This window comes from Brassica napus, chromosome C4 (genome assembly GCF_020379485.1).
Source record: "Brassica napus cultivar Da-Ae chromosome C4, Da-Ae, whole genome shotgun sequence".
Lineage (NCBI taxonomy): Eukaryota > Viridiplantae > Streptophyta > Magnoliopsida > Brassicales > Brassicaceae > Brassica > Brassica napus.
The window spans coordinates 47,340,732-47,354,135 of NC_063447.1; the positions used below are offsets into that span (position 1 = coordinate 47,340,732).

General features: G+C 37.1%; 2 protein-coding genes, 1 non-coding gene and 1 pseudogene across 3 annotated transcripts; 2 read left to right on the forward strand and 2 right to left on the reverse strand.

Moving 5' to 3' along the window:
- The first annotated feature begins 4,145 nt into the window (after positions 1 to 4,145).
- Positions 4,146 to 5,521, forward strand: LOC106420769 (putative F-box/kelch-repeat protein At2g29810). Its single transcript, XM_013861614.3, has 2 exons — positions 4,146 to 5,216; positions 5,292 to 5,521. The coding sequence occupies exon 1, from the start codon at positions 4,221 to 4,223 to the stop codon at positions 5,187 to 5,189; it is 969 nt and encodes a 322-aa protein (XP_013717068.2). The 5' UTR covers positions 4,146 to 4,220; the 3' UTR covers positions 5,190 to 5,216; positions 5,292 to 5,521.
- Positions 5,522 to 5,913: 392 nt separating this feature from the next.
- On the reverse strand, positions 5,914 to 5,985 carry TRNAQ-CUG. Its single transcript has one exon. It is a non-coding gene; the product is annotated as a tRNA-Gln (tRNA).
- Positions 5,986 to 6,446: 461 nt separating this feature from the next.
- Positions 6,447 to 9,764, reverse strand: LOC106420610 (phenylalanine--tRNA ligase alpha subunit, cytoplasmic). Its single transcript, XM_013861468.3, has 18 exons — positions 9,594 to 9,764; positions 9,393 to 9,518; positions 9,224 to 9,313; positions 9,084 to 9,140; positions 8,943 to 9,001; positions 8,765 to 8,860; positions 8,597 to 8,681; positions 8,386 to 8,423; positions 8,271 to 8,309; positions 8,051 to 8,127; positions 7,859 to 7,943; positions 7,685 to 7,781; positions 7,482 to 7,578; positions 7,298 to 7,369; positions 7,143 to 7,209; positions 6,913 to 7,038; positions 6,764 to 6,818; positions 6,447 to 6,690 (listed from the first exon to the last, which is right to left on the reverse strand). The coding sequence occupies exons 1-18, from the start codon at positions 9,738 to 9,740 to the stop codon at positions 6,631 to 6,633; spliced, it is 1,473 nt and encodes a 490-aa protein (XP_013716922.1). The 5' UTR covers positions 9,741 to 9,764; the 3' UTR covers positions 6,447 to 6,630.
- A 107-nt stretch (positions 9,765 to 9,871) lies between these two features.
- On the forward strand, positions 9,872 to 13,181 carry LOC106420737 (annotated as a pseudogene).
- Positions 13,182 to 13,404: the final 223 nt, after the last annotated feature.

Genomic DNA, 13,404 nt, shown 5'->3' on the forward strand with positions numbered 1-13,404 from the left:
GGATTCTTTGTACTCAGAGATGGAGTCAGAGGTTGCAAATGATGAAGGCAGTAGCGAGCTTGATATTTACCTGATGGAAAAACCAGTGCCACGAACCTCAGACAGGATGGGAAGGGAATTTGATGTTTTGGGATGGTGGGGTCGTAATGCTGCTAAGTATCCAGATCTATCAGATATGGTGAAGGATGTTCTCGCTACCCAGGTCTCTTCGGTTGCTTCAGAGTCGGCATTTAGTACTAGTGGAAGGATTTTAGATCCATATTGAAGCTGTCTTACACCCTACATGATCGAAGCACTCGTACGCACACAGCAATGGATTCGAAATAATATACATGCCGAGAAGCTTGCAAGTTTGGTTCAGATGTTTGAAGAATTGGATTTTCATGAGTCTTTAGGTAAAATCTTTCACTTTTTCTGTTAATATTTATGATTTATTTTGTGCTAATTGTATTTGTCATTGTGTAGAGACTCCGGAACTACCAAGACAAGCTGAGAATTAGAGGTAATGTCATCTTCTTTAGTGTTTTGTCTCTTTATTTACTTTGTAGTTTGTATCTTCTGAAGTCTGAACTGATTTGTACCTTAATAAATTGCAGGTTGGACTGTGAGAGTGAGCATGGTGATGGCCTGTCCTTTTTTGGCTCTTGTTCTCTGTTTTTGGACTTAAGCTTCCTTGTTTCCCTTTCTCTATTTTTGGTAAAACCACCACTTGAATCTATAACTCTTTGTCTTTTTGAATGTGTGTTTCGTGCAAAGAGAGTTAGATTCAATAGGTTTTAATGTTTTATGAACTATTGTAGATGTTTGGGAAATAGATGTATTTGGTTTGAAGTTTTAACAATGGAATTTTTTGTGTGTTTGATTAATTTTCTGAAATTTTAACATATTAACCGATTAACCGAATTGAACCGACGAACCAAAATTACCGAATAACAGATTTTTTAAAATAACCGTAAACCAAAACTAACCAAAATTAACCGTAATTAACCGAATTAACTGATTTTCATTCTCTTTTATAAATATAATCGGTTAATTTCAAAAATTCCATGATTCCGAAAAAACGATTTCCAAACCGAACCGAACCGATAAATTTATCGGTTATTATCGGAATTACTTTCCGAAAAATCGGTTAACCGAAAACCGAAAAATCGGTTCGGTTCGGTTCGGTTTTGGAAAACCGAAATCGCAGGCCTAATAAGTTGTATACAATTGATACTGGGCGTTCTCTCAAGTATCCGATAGTTGTGTATGATCCAAAGGCAAAGGTGAAGAGGTGGAAACCAGTTTATGGTGTAAATTTGAGGAGAGATTTGCTTCCTTTTAGCTCTTACTATGACTCCAAAATGGCGAATCTTGGTGGGAAGTTGTTGATTTTGATAGGTAATAACCCCTGGCCTATTTTTCATTACGGGAGACAAGATGTGTGGTGCGTAGAGATTGCTTTGGAAAGACACGGAGATGAGACTTTTGGGCGTGTTGAATCAACTATGCTGGTGCTTACATCACAGAAGTGGCCTTCCATTGAGCTTTCTCGAACTCTTACCATATGATGATGCTTTGAGATGGGTTCTTCCAGGTACATAACTATGGTAAATTCTGAGCTTGCAGGTGAAGGATTATTAGTTCAAGTCTCAAGGCTTAGTTGTGTGTTTCATTAACTTTGCAGGTGAAGGAACTTCTTTTATTGCATCTACTGTTTTAGCAGCTTCAGTATGAGAGCATATATGAAACAAGCAGCTGTTATCTGACACCTCAAGAGTAACTTCTTCCTTCTTAAAACTCTTGAGTAACCATTGTTGTAGCTGCCTTTTGTACATATATACTTCCCAAAACTTGTTGAAATGCATCTATGGTTTGCTATGTTTTAAGTTATTTTCGTTTGCTTTTATATATAATTCATCTGCGAGTAATCACTTTCATACATGCAAAAAACATCCCACGTGCTTCTACCAAATGAGTAAAATGAAATCTTGGTTTAGAGAAAAAAGCAGAGCAAACGGTTTTTGATCTGGCTGACAAACTTGTTCATAATCAAATAAAAATGCAATTGTCAAAAGTCAAAACTCTCGAAACGTAGGAGAGTAAAGACACTGTTTAAATTTCATAAAGAAACTTGTTCGTAATTAAATGAAAAAAATGCCATTTTCAAATTATAAAAACAAAAACAAAAAGGAACAATTGTTTTGTTCAAAAAAAAGGAACAAGTGTAAAAACTCAACATATAAATTTAAAAATTTATGATCGATACTCAAAAAATATACATTAGACTAAATGTTTGTGTTATTTATTCATATTTTATATATCTATTTGAGGCATTTCTTAAGATTTTTGACTATATTGGATATTTATTCGAAATTAGATTTGGATTTATTATGTTTTTGTTTGAATTTTTAAATTTTGGATTTCTTCGTTTGGATTTGAAAAATATTTAAAACCTCAAAAACCATTATATATGTAGGACAATCCACAATGGTTTTTTTCCAAGTTAACCAACGGTTCGGTTTGCTGACCAGTAAGTTTACATTGATTGGAATTTTTTTCAACAGCCTATTTTTTTCATTTTTAACCTTCCACCTCATAATTCTCTCTAGTCCACTTCATTTTTTTTCTTTTTTATGTTTTCTTCTACTTTTCATATTTTTATTTAGAAACTTATGATAAAAGAGATTTTCAGATATGTCCAACATATGAAACTAATTTCTATTTGTAGAACACGTACATAATAATTTTGATATAAGAAATTAAAGAAATAAATAAATTTGCTATTGTACAGGTGACCAAAAATATTAAGGTGAATACTTGTGGATCCAAAGTTTTATGCTTTTAACACGTTGAAAAAATTCAACAGCAAATAATATAGGGCAATTCTTCTAAATAGACAATTTTCAAGTTTTGGTCAAAAAAATAGATCACAAGGAGAAAAATGACTAAAATGTTTCATTTAATAGGTAAAATGATACTAATACCCTAGATATAAAAAAAATTAAAAAAAAAATCCTTTTTAATAGTTTTAGATTATATGTTTTCAAATTCGAACTTTTTTATAAATTTTTTTCGAATTTTTTTTGTTTTGAATTTTTTTTTTTTCAAATTTTCTTTTTGTAATTCGAAAATACTTTTTGAAACTATTTTTAAATTTTTTATTTTCAAATTTTTAATATTTATTTTTTATTTTATAAAAATTTAAACTTCAATCTCAAATCTCCACCTCTTAACTCTAAACCGTAAGGTTTGGATTAGTTAATCATAGGGGTATAAATGTATATTTTCTTCTTTAATGAAACATTTTGATCATTTTTCTCCTTGTAAATTATTTTTGTGACCAAAACTTTTTTATTGCTATGGTAGGGTATTTCCGGATGATCTATGTCATCGTGTTTTCAAGTTTTTTTTTTTTTTTTTTTTTTTTTTTTTTTTTTTTTTTTGATTAACCAGGTGTTGACCTTGCGGCCCCCCACCTAGGCCCGGCGCCAGCTTTTGCCTGTACCCACAAGAGGCCCTGGGCACGCCTCCCCCTCCCCGCGAGTCGAACAGCCGACCTCCCCTCCCCAAGGAGGTAGTACCACTGGACTACGAGGTCCTGGGTTGTTTTCAAGTTTTTCAATACTTGGTTTGAACGGACTGAAACATTTCTCTCCCATTTTCTTGTATGAAGGCCACGAGAACAAATAAATGATAAAATATATTTATCAGCCAATCAAACTAAATAACAAACATTTGATTTGCTTGCGAAACAAGCAACACCTGGAAATACAACTTTTCATTTTTATAACTATGTCCCAACTTTTTTTAAACTCTGCTATGGCAGAAGATTACTTTGATCATTAATATCAATTTAAGTTCGTGAAAAACAAAAAAAACATCTGATATCCAGTTATATCATATTAGTTGTTTTAAAATCATTATATTTGATATCCAAGTTTGAAGCAGAGTTGCTAAGAAGCTGTAACCGGTAACTCTTGCAGAATAAGCCATGTTTTGGTGCTTTTGTGTATGTATGTACACTAACATTCTACTCTACTATGTCGGTTTAGAGATGAATCAACACAAACCGGTTTGTTTTGACGTTTTGATTTCAAAACAAATCTTGGTTTAGAGATGAAAGCTTTGTTGGTTTCCTTGTAAATAAATACACAAGAAGCGAAGCGAAGCGATCAACAACTTTTTCAAAAACCAAAGCTTTCTGTATCTCATTCGCTTCTGACTGACTTAACAAGACGATGGCTCAAATTCCCGGCGGCGGCGATGCAAACAAGAAACCGCAAGAAGAGCCAGTTCTCTACGCCTCCATCGGATTCCCTCCTTCCGAAAGCCCGAGTTGGTACACTCTCCACCGAGACAACGTTTCTTTAACCTTGCGCAGGATCCAAGAACCATTACCTTCGAGGCTCCTGAGCGCCGTCGCCACGATCGGAACAGAGATGTACGTACTCGGTGGAAGCGTCGGAGGAAACGCCACGTCGAACGTGACTCTCATAGACTGCAGATTCCGGACGTCTCAGCCCTTCCCGAGCATGAGAAGGGCTCGCAGCCGCGCGGTGGCTGGAGCAATCGGCGGGAAGATATACGTCATCGGAGGCTGCAGGAAGAAGTCTGACGACTGGGTCGAAGTCTTTGACGTCAAGGCTCGGAGTTGGCGTGTTGTCCCTGGCGTCTTGCCTCACGCTCATTGGGAAGGACAGTTCGTGACATGCGCCGTGATGGACGACAAGATCTTCGTTCTGGATCCGACTACTTGTTTGGTTTTCGATCCCATTGTGGGCGCTTTGGTTGAATGGGACGACGGAGTTGAGATGAGGAGTTTGTGGCAAGCGTCGTCTTGTGTGGTCGATGATATGTTGTATACCGTTGATCCTGGGTGTTCTCTTAAGCATCCGATAGTTGTGTATGATCCTAAGGCAAAGGAGAGGAGGTGGAGGCCAGTGTGTGGTGTAGATTTGAGGAGAGATTTGCCTCCTTTTGATTCTTGGTATGACTCCAAAATGGCGAATCTTGGTGGGAAGTTGGTGATTCTGGTCGGTAGTAACCCCTGGCCTTGTTTTCATCACGGGACCGAGGAGATTTGGTGCGTAGAGATCGCTTTGGAAAGACAGGGAGATGATATTTGGGGGCATGTCGAGTCAACCACGCTGGTGCTTACATCCCGGAAGTGGCCTTCCATTGAGCTTTCTCGAACTGTTACTCTTTGATGATGCTTGAGATGTGGTTTCTTGCAGGTACGTGTCTCTGTGATAAGTAATGGCGTTGTCTTCTAACTCTCAAGGCTTAGTTTTGTTTTCATGAACTTGCAGGTGAAGGATCTTAGCTTGTTGATATGATGAGAGAAAAATATATATGAAGCAAAGTGTCTGTCATCCGACACCTCAAAGAGTAACTCGTCCTTCTTAACCTTTGTGGCATTAGTGTGGATACTCTTTACAGATTTAGCCTTGAGTAGATTTCTTTTTAGCTGCCTTTTGTAAATAGATACTTCTTGTTGAAATGCATCTTTGGTTATCTGTGTGTTTACATATATAATAACTCCTCTGCGAGTAATCACAATTAGACAATTTGAAGTAGCACACTGTTTACAAAAGGCTATACTATTCTTATGGAAGATTTCTTCAGCTTCATGGTTAGGCCTAGGCCATTTTTTTATTGCGTCACTGTAGCATTCTTACGAATCTTATTTGTTGAATATATTTCATCTCCAAGTAACCACAATTAGATATAACAACAAAAACCAGTCTGCTACTATTATACGAGCAAAATGAAATCTTGTTCATCTCCAAGTAACCACAATTAGATATAACAAGAAAACAAAACCAACCAGTTTAGACAACCGGTGGTTATGACCTTATGCTATCCATCCTTGTTGGACCCAAATAAGATAAATTAGGATTTGAAACAAGGCCCGCCAGAAAGCAAAAAATAAGGTCCCACCGAGAATTGAACTCGGGTTACTAGATTCAGAGTCTAATGTCCTAACCGCTAGACCATGGGACCATTTTGCTGTTTTTTAAGGATAATGCATTGTATCTTCTCTTTTGCTCTGTTTGTCTCCAATATCACTCCTCCCTCCAAGCTTCTCTTAAGCTTTAGATTCTCTTGTGCTTGTTTTAAGGTTAGATTTTTCCAGGACATGGGTATTCTTAATGAGGGCAATTGGAAATATGTTAGTCAACTTTCCTTCTGTACTAACCAATAGCATCTACAAGAAAATCCGACCAGTGGTTAAAAGACCTGAAGTAGCAACACACCATTATGGTTGACAACAGAGTTAACTTGAAGCTCATGTACATGCTGGCTTGTACTGATGAAGAATCTGAGAGGAGGGTGAGAGACAAAGGGGAGAGAAGAGATACTCTGAGGATTGGATTCTCAAGGGTGAGACCATCTTCGATGAGGAGGTTACTTTCTCCGACTACTACTCTGAGAATAATAGATAGTTCGTAAAATGAAAGCTGTACACTAAACACATAATTATAAACTTATCGAATGTGCGAATCAGTCTTACAATATTAAAACGAATATATTCATTCTTTAATTGTCTTATAAAAACAAGTTAATATAATCTTCAGCTGATAATATACGAAAACAAAAGTAAAATTTACAGGATCATAGATTCTGCACTTAGGCATGTATCCAAAATCAAGCTGATTCGATTCCAATGCGACAGATGGGATTCTCTTTAACTTTTTTAAGATCCACCTGTGTATACCATAACACATGAGAATTATTATTACTTTTCTTCAGATATATTGTATTAAGTAAGATCTGGTACCTTGTGTCCAAACAGCTCGCGGATGTTGTCACATTTGTATAAGATCATTGTTGGTCTGTTTAATGAAGCAAAACCAGAAAAGAATATCAGCAAACTTTCTGTGATAAAGAAAAAACATGTCAATGAATGTCTTTATCTTTCTATTGTACCTTTCAAGAGAGAGACCCCATGCAATGACTCGAACATCCTCTGGAAGACCCATTGGTTGTAGCATTTCAGGTCTGAACATGCCAGAGTTTCCAATCTCTACCCATTTCTCTAGTCCTGCATGGTAGCTGGTAAAAAGCAGAAGACACATTATCTTCAATGTCTGTTTTATCTTCAATGTCTGTTTCTTTTATTAGGGCCTTTTTAGAGATGATGGTTTGTTTGAATGTACCTGAAAATCTCCATGCTTGGTTCAGTGTATGGGTTGTATGCAGGCTTGAAACGTAGATTGGACATCCCTGTAAGTGCGTGCACAATCTAGTAAGTGACTCTGAAGCATCAAAATTAAAGAGCAAATGGCAGAAATAATTAAAAAAAAGCACTGACCTAATCGAGAGAAGAATTCTTGTAATACACCAATGAGATCACCCAATGTAAGACCACGATCACAGACCACACCTGAGCGAAAGTGAGAGAAACTTTTAAATAGGAAATAACGGTGCGTATTTTAATGATTCTCTGACTACGAAATTCTACAAAATGTTTAAAACGCATTAGCTAGTGTAATTACCTTCAATCTGATGGAACTCTGCCAGATGGGTTTTGTCAACAGCCTCGTTTCTGAAGACACGGTCTATTGAAAAGTACTTCTTCGGAGTGAATGGTCCCTACAAAAAAAAAGAGCGATCAAATGAGTACAGAAACAATGTTGCACAGCTTGTAAATGCTTCACGTTCACTGAAAATTTGAAATGAGGTAAAAATTTACTCAGACCTTTGCGAGTGCATAAAGCATCCTAGACGACACCGCCGTTGTGTGGGTACGGAGAAGATTTTTGTTTGCTTCCTCTCTTTTCCACTCACAATTATACCTGTACAGAATTGAAATGGGAGATTAAAAATTATAGTTGACTATACTTACTAGTAAGCATCGAAAACAAGTTGTTACCCTCGCGATCCATATCCACCAGACTCATGAACTTGTTTCACCCTTGCAACATAATCTTCTGGTAATTCCCTTGTCATCGAAGGAGCTACAATCAAATATTCACATATTAACATTAAGAGTTAGAATCAGATATTCACAACATTCAGATATTTCCAGAGACAAACTAAGTGACTGAGGATTCAAGCATTGAACCTTTCAGAAAGAAGGTGTCATGAGAGTCACGAGCAGGGTGCTGCTGCGGTTGGAACAGTGCATCAAAATTCCAGAAGCTACAGGGCAGAGGAAAAAAAAAAAGGTTCGTGAGAAATAGAGAATTCCCTCTGTCTCACAAAAAGCTTAAGATATCCAAAAGGCTGATAGTTGCATGAGTTGCTTTGATAGATTGATAGTATAAAAAGAGAGATTTAGATACCTGCTCTCAACAAAGTTGTTTGTTGGCATCTCTTCAAACCTGCAGCCGTAAAATCATTATTCCCCGGTAGAAGAAAAATTGAAAAAAAATACTAGTAACGTGGTAAAAGTCTCACCCCATCTGACAAAATATGTCTTTGAACTGCTTCCGCACCTGAAACGAACAAGAATAAGAAAATTAATAGGCAGGTAAAATTTATTTCAAACTTCAGCAAGAGAAAAGGTAACCACCATCAAGTAAAATTTATTTCTTTGTGAGTTATATAAAACAGACACCGAGCTTGAAGTAAAGACATCCAACAGCTCGGTTTTTACATTTGAGTGTACCTTTAGAAGGGGGTGGAGATGCCCAGAATCAACAGGCTGTCCCTTAGCATTGACGTTATACTCCTTGAAATCTAACTCTTGCCAACTGCATGATTTATTTTCTTATTTGCACTATACCAACAATATAATTAACAAGTCGAAAACAAAAGGAGTGGTACTACAACATACTTTTGTAGATTTTCTCGAGTCAAATCAGTGGCCAAACTCCTCCTTTTGGGAGCATAGTTGGGACCTTTCTTTACTTCAGAATAGCCACTCCATTTCCTAAGAAGAAGAGAGGGAAGCGTTAAATAATGTCTCACTAAAGAAAACAATTTAAAAAAATATGAAAAGCGCTGTTAGTTACTCTGTCAATATGATGAGTTTCCTGTATTTGAGAGATTTGAGAGTTTCTTGGTCAAGTTCCTGAAGGTGAGAAAAACCAACTTAGTCACCATAAATTATACAAATCTGGTTTAGAATTCTCAATAATAGTTCTGAAACAAACCAGTCCTTGCTGTATTTGTAAAAGCATCTCCTTCACTTTATCTTCAACATGTTGAACCTACAAAAAGATAGATGGCTACTCAGAGCTTATGATAGAGACTAACCAAATTCAATACTATAAAGAATAAGAAGTCAAATCACCGTTCTAGAGACTTGCTGTCCCATTGCAACCCACTTTTTCTTTGGAGCTTGTTTACTTCCAACATCGAATACAAAAGGATCTAGCATTCTCTACAAACAAAGACAACAACAACAAAGTTTACACATTGAAGCTAAAACAAATTGGAAGAAGCATGAATTGCAACCGTACCTGTAGATCATCCATGGATATGGTACCTTCCTCGGGAACAGCCGAGAAAAAGTGAAACTCCGGCGACCCTTCAGCCGCATATTTCTTCCCTTCATCAGTCAAATCGAAAAATTCCCGTTTAAGCACCTGCACGCACATCACCATTAGCGACAATGCTTAAATCACTAAATCCTCACCCTGTAGCGAGCGAACTGGTGGTACCTTAGCTTCGATGTAGCGAAAAGCCTGTAAGCTCTTGATGACGTTTTTAACTTCTTCGTGATCGAGGTTGTGCTCGGCCGCGAAGTAACCTGAATGTGCGATTTCATCGTTGTTCTGCAGGAACCCTAGAATCGCCTCCTCCGCCATTCTTGCTCACAAAGAAAACTATTTTTTTCGTCAATACTCGTTTATATAGAGGAGCATCGGCTGATTTTCGGCCCATTTATTCTTAAAGGCCCATATTTGAAATATAAATTTTCGGCACTTTCACTTGAAACGACATCGGTTTGTTTATGATTCTCAATTCACGCCTATTTGCATGGGAATGCCACGTGGCACATGAAGACGTTGCCAGTGAACGAGTTCTTTTTTTTTCTATCAATGTCACCAAAACCGAATGCGGAAAGAAAAACAAATCACTAGAGGAAGAAAGACGATGAGCAAGATGAAGCACTTATCCTCCATTGCTAACGACGTCGTTCTTAGATGCTCACGGTATATACTTCTTCTCTCCCTAGCTATTTTATTTACAGATCTGTGTTTTGATTTAACTGATACAAGGTTAAGGATTGATTTCGTTTTAAGAGAAAAAAAAATAGAACCGGTTTATTATGATTATGGTTTGTTATGATTGATGTTGAAGGGAGCTAGGGTTAACCATTGATGAAATGGTGGAAGAGTTTGAATGTCAATGGAAGCCTGGAAACGAAGGTACTTACTCCAAGAAGTTTGTAGAATTTTGCAACTCAAAGGTGGCTACTCGGGTTTGTGATCAAAACATACCTGAGAGAATCAAAGATGGTTCTTTTACACGTCTCACGTTCGATATGATGCTGGCCTGGCAACAACCTGATGCTGATGACAACGATTCTCATCAGGTACCTATTTTTTAAACATTGACACTCTGAATCACTTGGTTTCTTGGATTTGGAGTTTGTTAATGCATGTTTACTTTATTACTTGTGTTCAAAGGAAGCAGTAGGTAAGGAGAGTGAAGACAAGAGGATTCAAGCAACCTTATCACCGGAGCAAGACGACATTTCTCTTTTTTATTCAGACATCATGCCGCTTCTTGTAAGCAAATTCTTGTGTGTTGAAACTTGACGGTGATCAACTTTTCAACCTTTGCTTCGCGTGCATTGATTAGGCTGATCATGAACCAAGTGTGGGTGAAGATGCATTTGTGTATTTGGCCTCAATCATTCCTCTCCATGTGGATGTCATCAATGGAAGATACACGTTTGAGACTCTAACCGCTCCAACTGGCCACCAACTTCACTTCCCAGCTTACGATATGTTTGTCAAGGAAATACTCAAGTAACTATTCTTATATATATATTTGGGTTTTAGACTTTTAGGCTCAGTATGAACCATATTTTCTTTTCTTTCAGTTTTTTTCTTTCTTTTCTTTCAAATTGCTTCAACTTGATTTATTATTCATACAATTTTTGTATATTAAGGTGTATGAAACATTTGCAAAAGCAAGCAAAGCCTAAAGGGGTCGAATTGGCGGATGATGAGATTATATTGCATGTTGAAGGAACAATGGCTTCACAAAGAGTGGTTCGCCACATTAAAGAAACAAGCTGGCCTGGTTTGGTTTTACTATTATTTATTTTGTTATGTATGTCAACTTAGGAGTCATATGGCTGCTAAGTTTCTTATCAAAATGTCGTTGTAGGTAGGCTTACTTTGACAAACTATGGACTATACTTCGAAGCCGCGGGAATTATAAACTATGAAGATGCTCTTAAGATAGATCTTACAAAAGACGGTGCCAGTTCCGCAAAGCCTATTTCCACTGGTCCCTGGGGTGCCCCTCTTTTTGACAAGGCCATTGTCTACGAGTCTCCCGACTTGTAAGTATTTCTGCATAAGGATGGTTTAAAATAGTGTTAAGCTACATATATATATATATGTATTGTTACAATTTAACGTGATGGATTTTTAGTGAGGATGGAATTGTCTTGGAGTTTCCCGAGATGACAAGCTCAACAAGACGAGATCATTGGCTTATGCTTGTAAAGGAGATAACATTAATGCACCAGTTCTTGAAGAAAAACAATGTTCAAGCTCCCTCACAAATATGGGAAGTCCATTCCAGAACAATATTGGGAATCATACGGTTGCATGCAGCCCGTGAAATGCTGAGAATTTCTCCCCCTGATCCAAAAAAGTTTTTAATATTCAGTTTGTTTGAGGAAGTTCCCAAGGGAGACTTTGTACTAGAAGAGCTCGCAGAGATTAGTATAAAGGTGGGTGCTACCAAAAACCCGTGTAGTGCTAGCTCCATATTGAGGAGTATAAACATGGATCAGCTTGGTAACATATTAAAAGAAGAAGGAGAAGCTCAGTGCAAGGAAATAGTTAAAGAGACTGATCATAAAGAAGAAATGCTTACTTCTCTTGAAAGTGCAGTAAATCAAACAAGAGAAGAGGAAAGGGAGATTGAAAAGGCTAAAGCTACAACAACTGAACTCGAAGAAGAAGGGATTACTGAAAGTGTGGCAGTTCTTATGGTAAGAAAGATTTTTGTGATGGGTTAGCATAGTGAACAATAGCAATTAAAATGATTTGGCAAATCATATTATATATTTTGGTGGCGAAAAAAAAGAAAAATATGAATAGTTGTTTTATGGTGTATTGAACTAACGATAATGATGCATCTAGCAGGAGTTGATGAGGCCATTGCAAGACGCAGTGCCATGGTTCCAGGAAGTGCTTTATTGGGAAAGGCCTTCTCGTACGCTTTTTGTTCTAGCCATAACAATTTTAATCGTCTACAAGTGAGTTTAAAGTAACTTCTAATCTAGAATTCTAATTGTTTGTAGTATATGGTATTAATGCTGAAGACAAATTGATGTTACAGGGAGTGGGTTGGCAAGGGTATAGCTGCTTGCTTAATATGGTTGGTGGTTAAAATGGCTCAGAATAGACAAAAGAGGGTACATACAAAAAAGGAGGATGAGGTAAGAGTGAGCACCGAATCTGACCAAACAGTGACCGAGAGCATTGTGTCGGCTCAATATGGCTTGATAAGACTTCACCAGTTGATGCAACATGTCAACATCACAATCATGAAGTTGCGATCCATATATACATCCAAGGCTACCAAGGTAACTACCATATAATATATGTAATTCGATAATAGTTTTTGTTATTTAGAAATTGTATTCTCTCTTACTCCTCTTGGATCATAGCATGCAAACATGGTGATGGCGTCGATGTTAGCTTTGGCAAGCTTCTTTGCGGTGGTACCGTTCAAGCTGGTCATCATATTTGGTACAATATACTGCTTTGTAATGACATCAAGTATCGGGAAACGCATGAGCAACGATCAGAGTAACCGGAGAATGAAAGAGTGGTGGGATTCCATACCCATTGTTCCCGTTCGCGTACTGGACTCTTCTTCCAAGTAATCCACATAATGTGAGTTTACTAAGGCGACTGTTTTTCGTTCTTTCCTATAATAAACTAAATAGAGAAATAATGTTTAGAAAAAAGTTATGTTTTGTAAAATATTACAACCATATGTCACCAGGTCCACAACTATTATAATAAATAAATTACAGAGTGTATTTGTTTTTATTTTCATGGATACTTTTGATTAACTATTAAACTAAGAAAACTTTCATATTTTATTCGTCTGCTTTGGAATTTTATTTTGATAATACTATGTTGTTAGTTCAAACTTTAAAGAAATTTGTAATGACCCAATCCCACCATCTCCACTTCTTTCCCCAATCCCACCATTTTCACCTTCTTTTCTACCATCTCCACCTTCTTTCCCACCATCTCCATCTTCTATAAT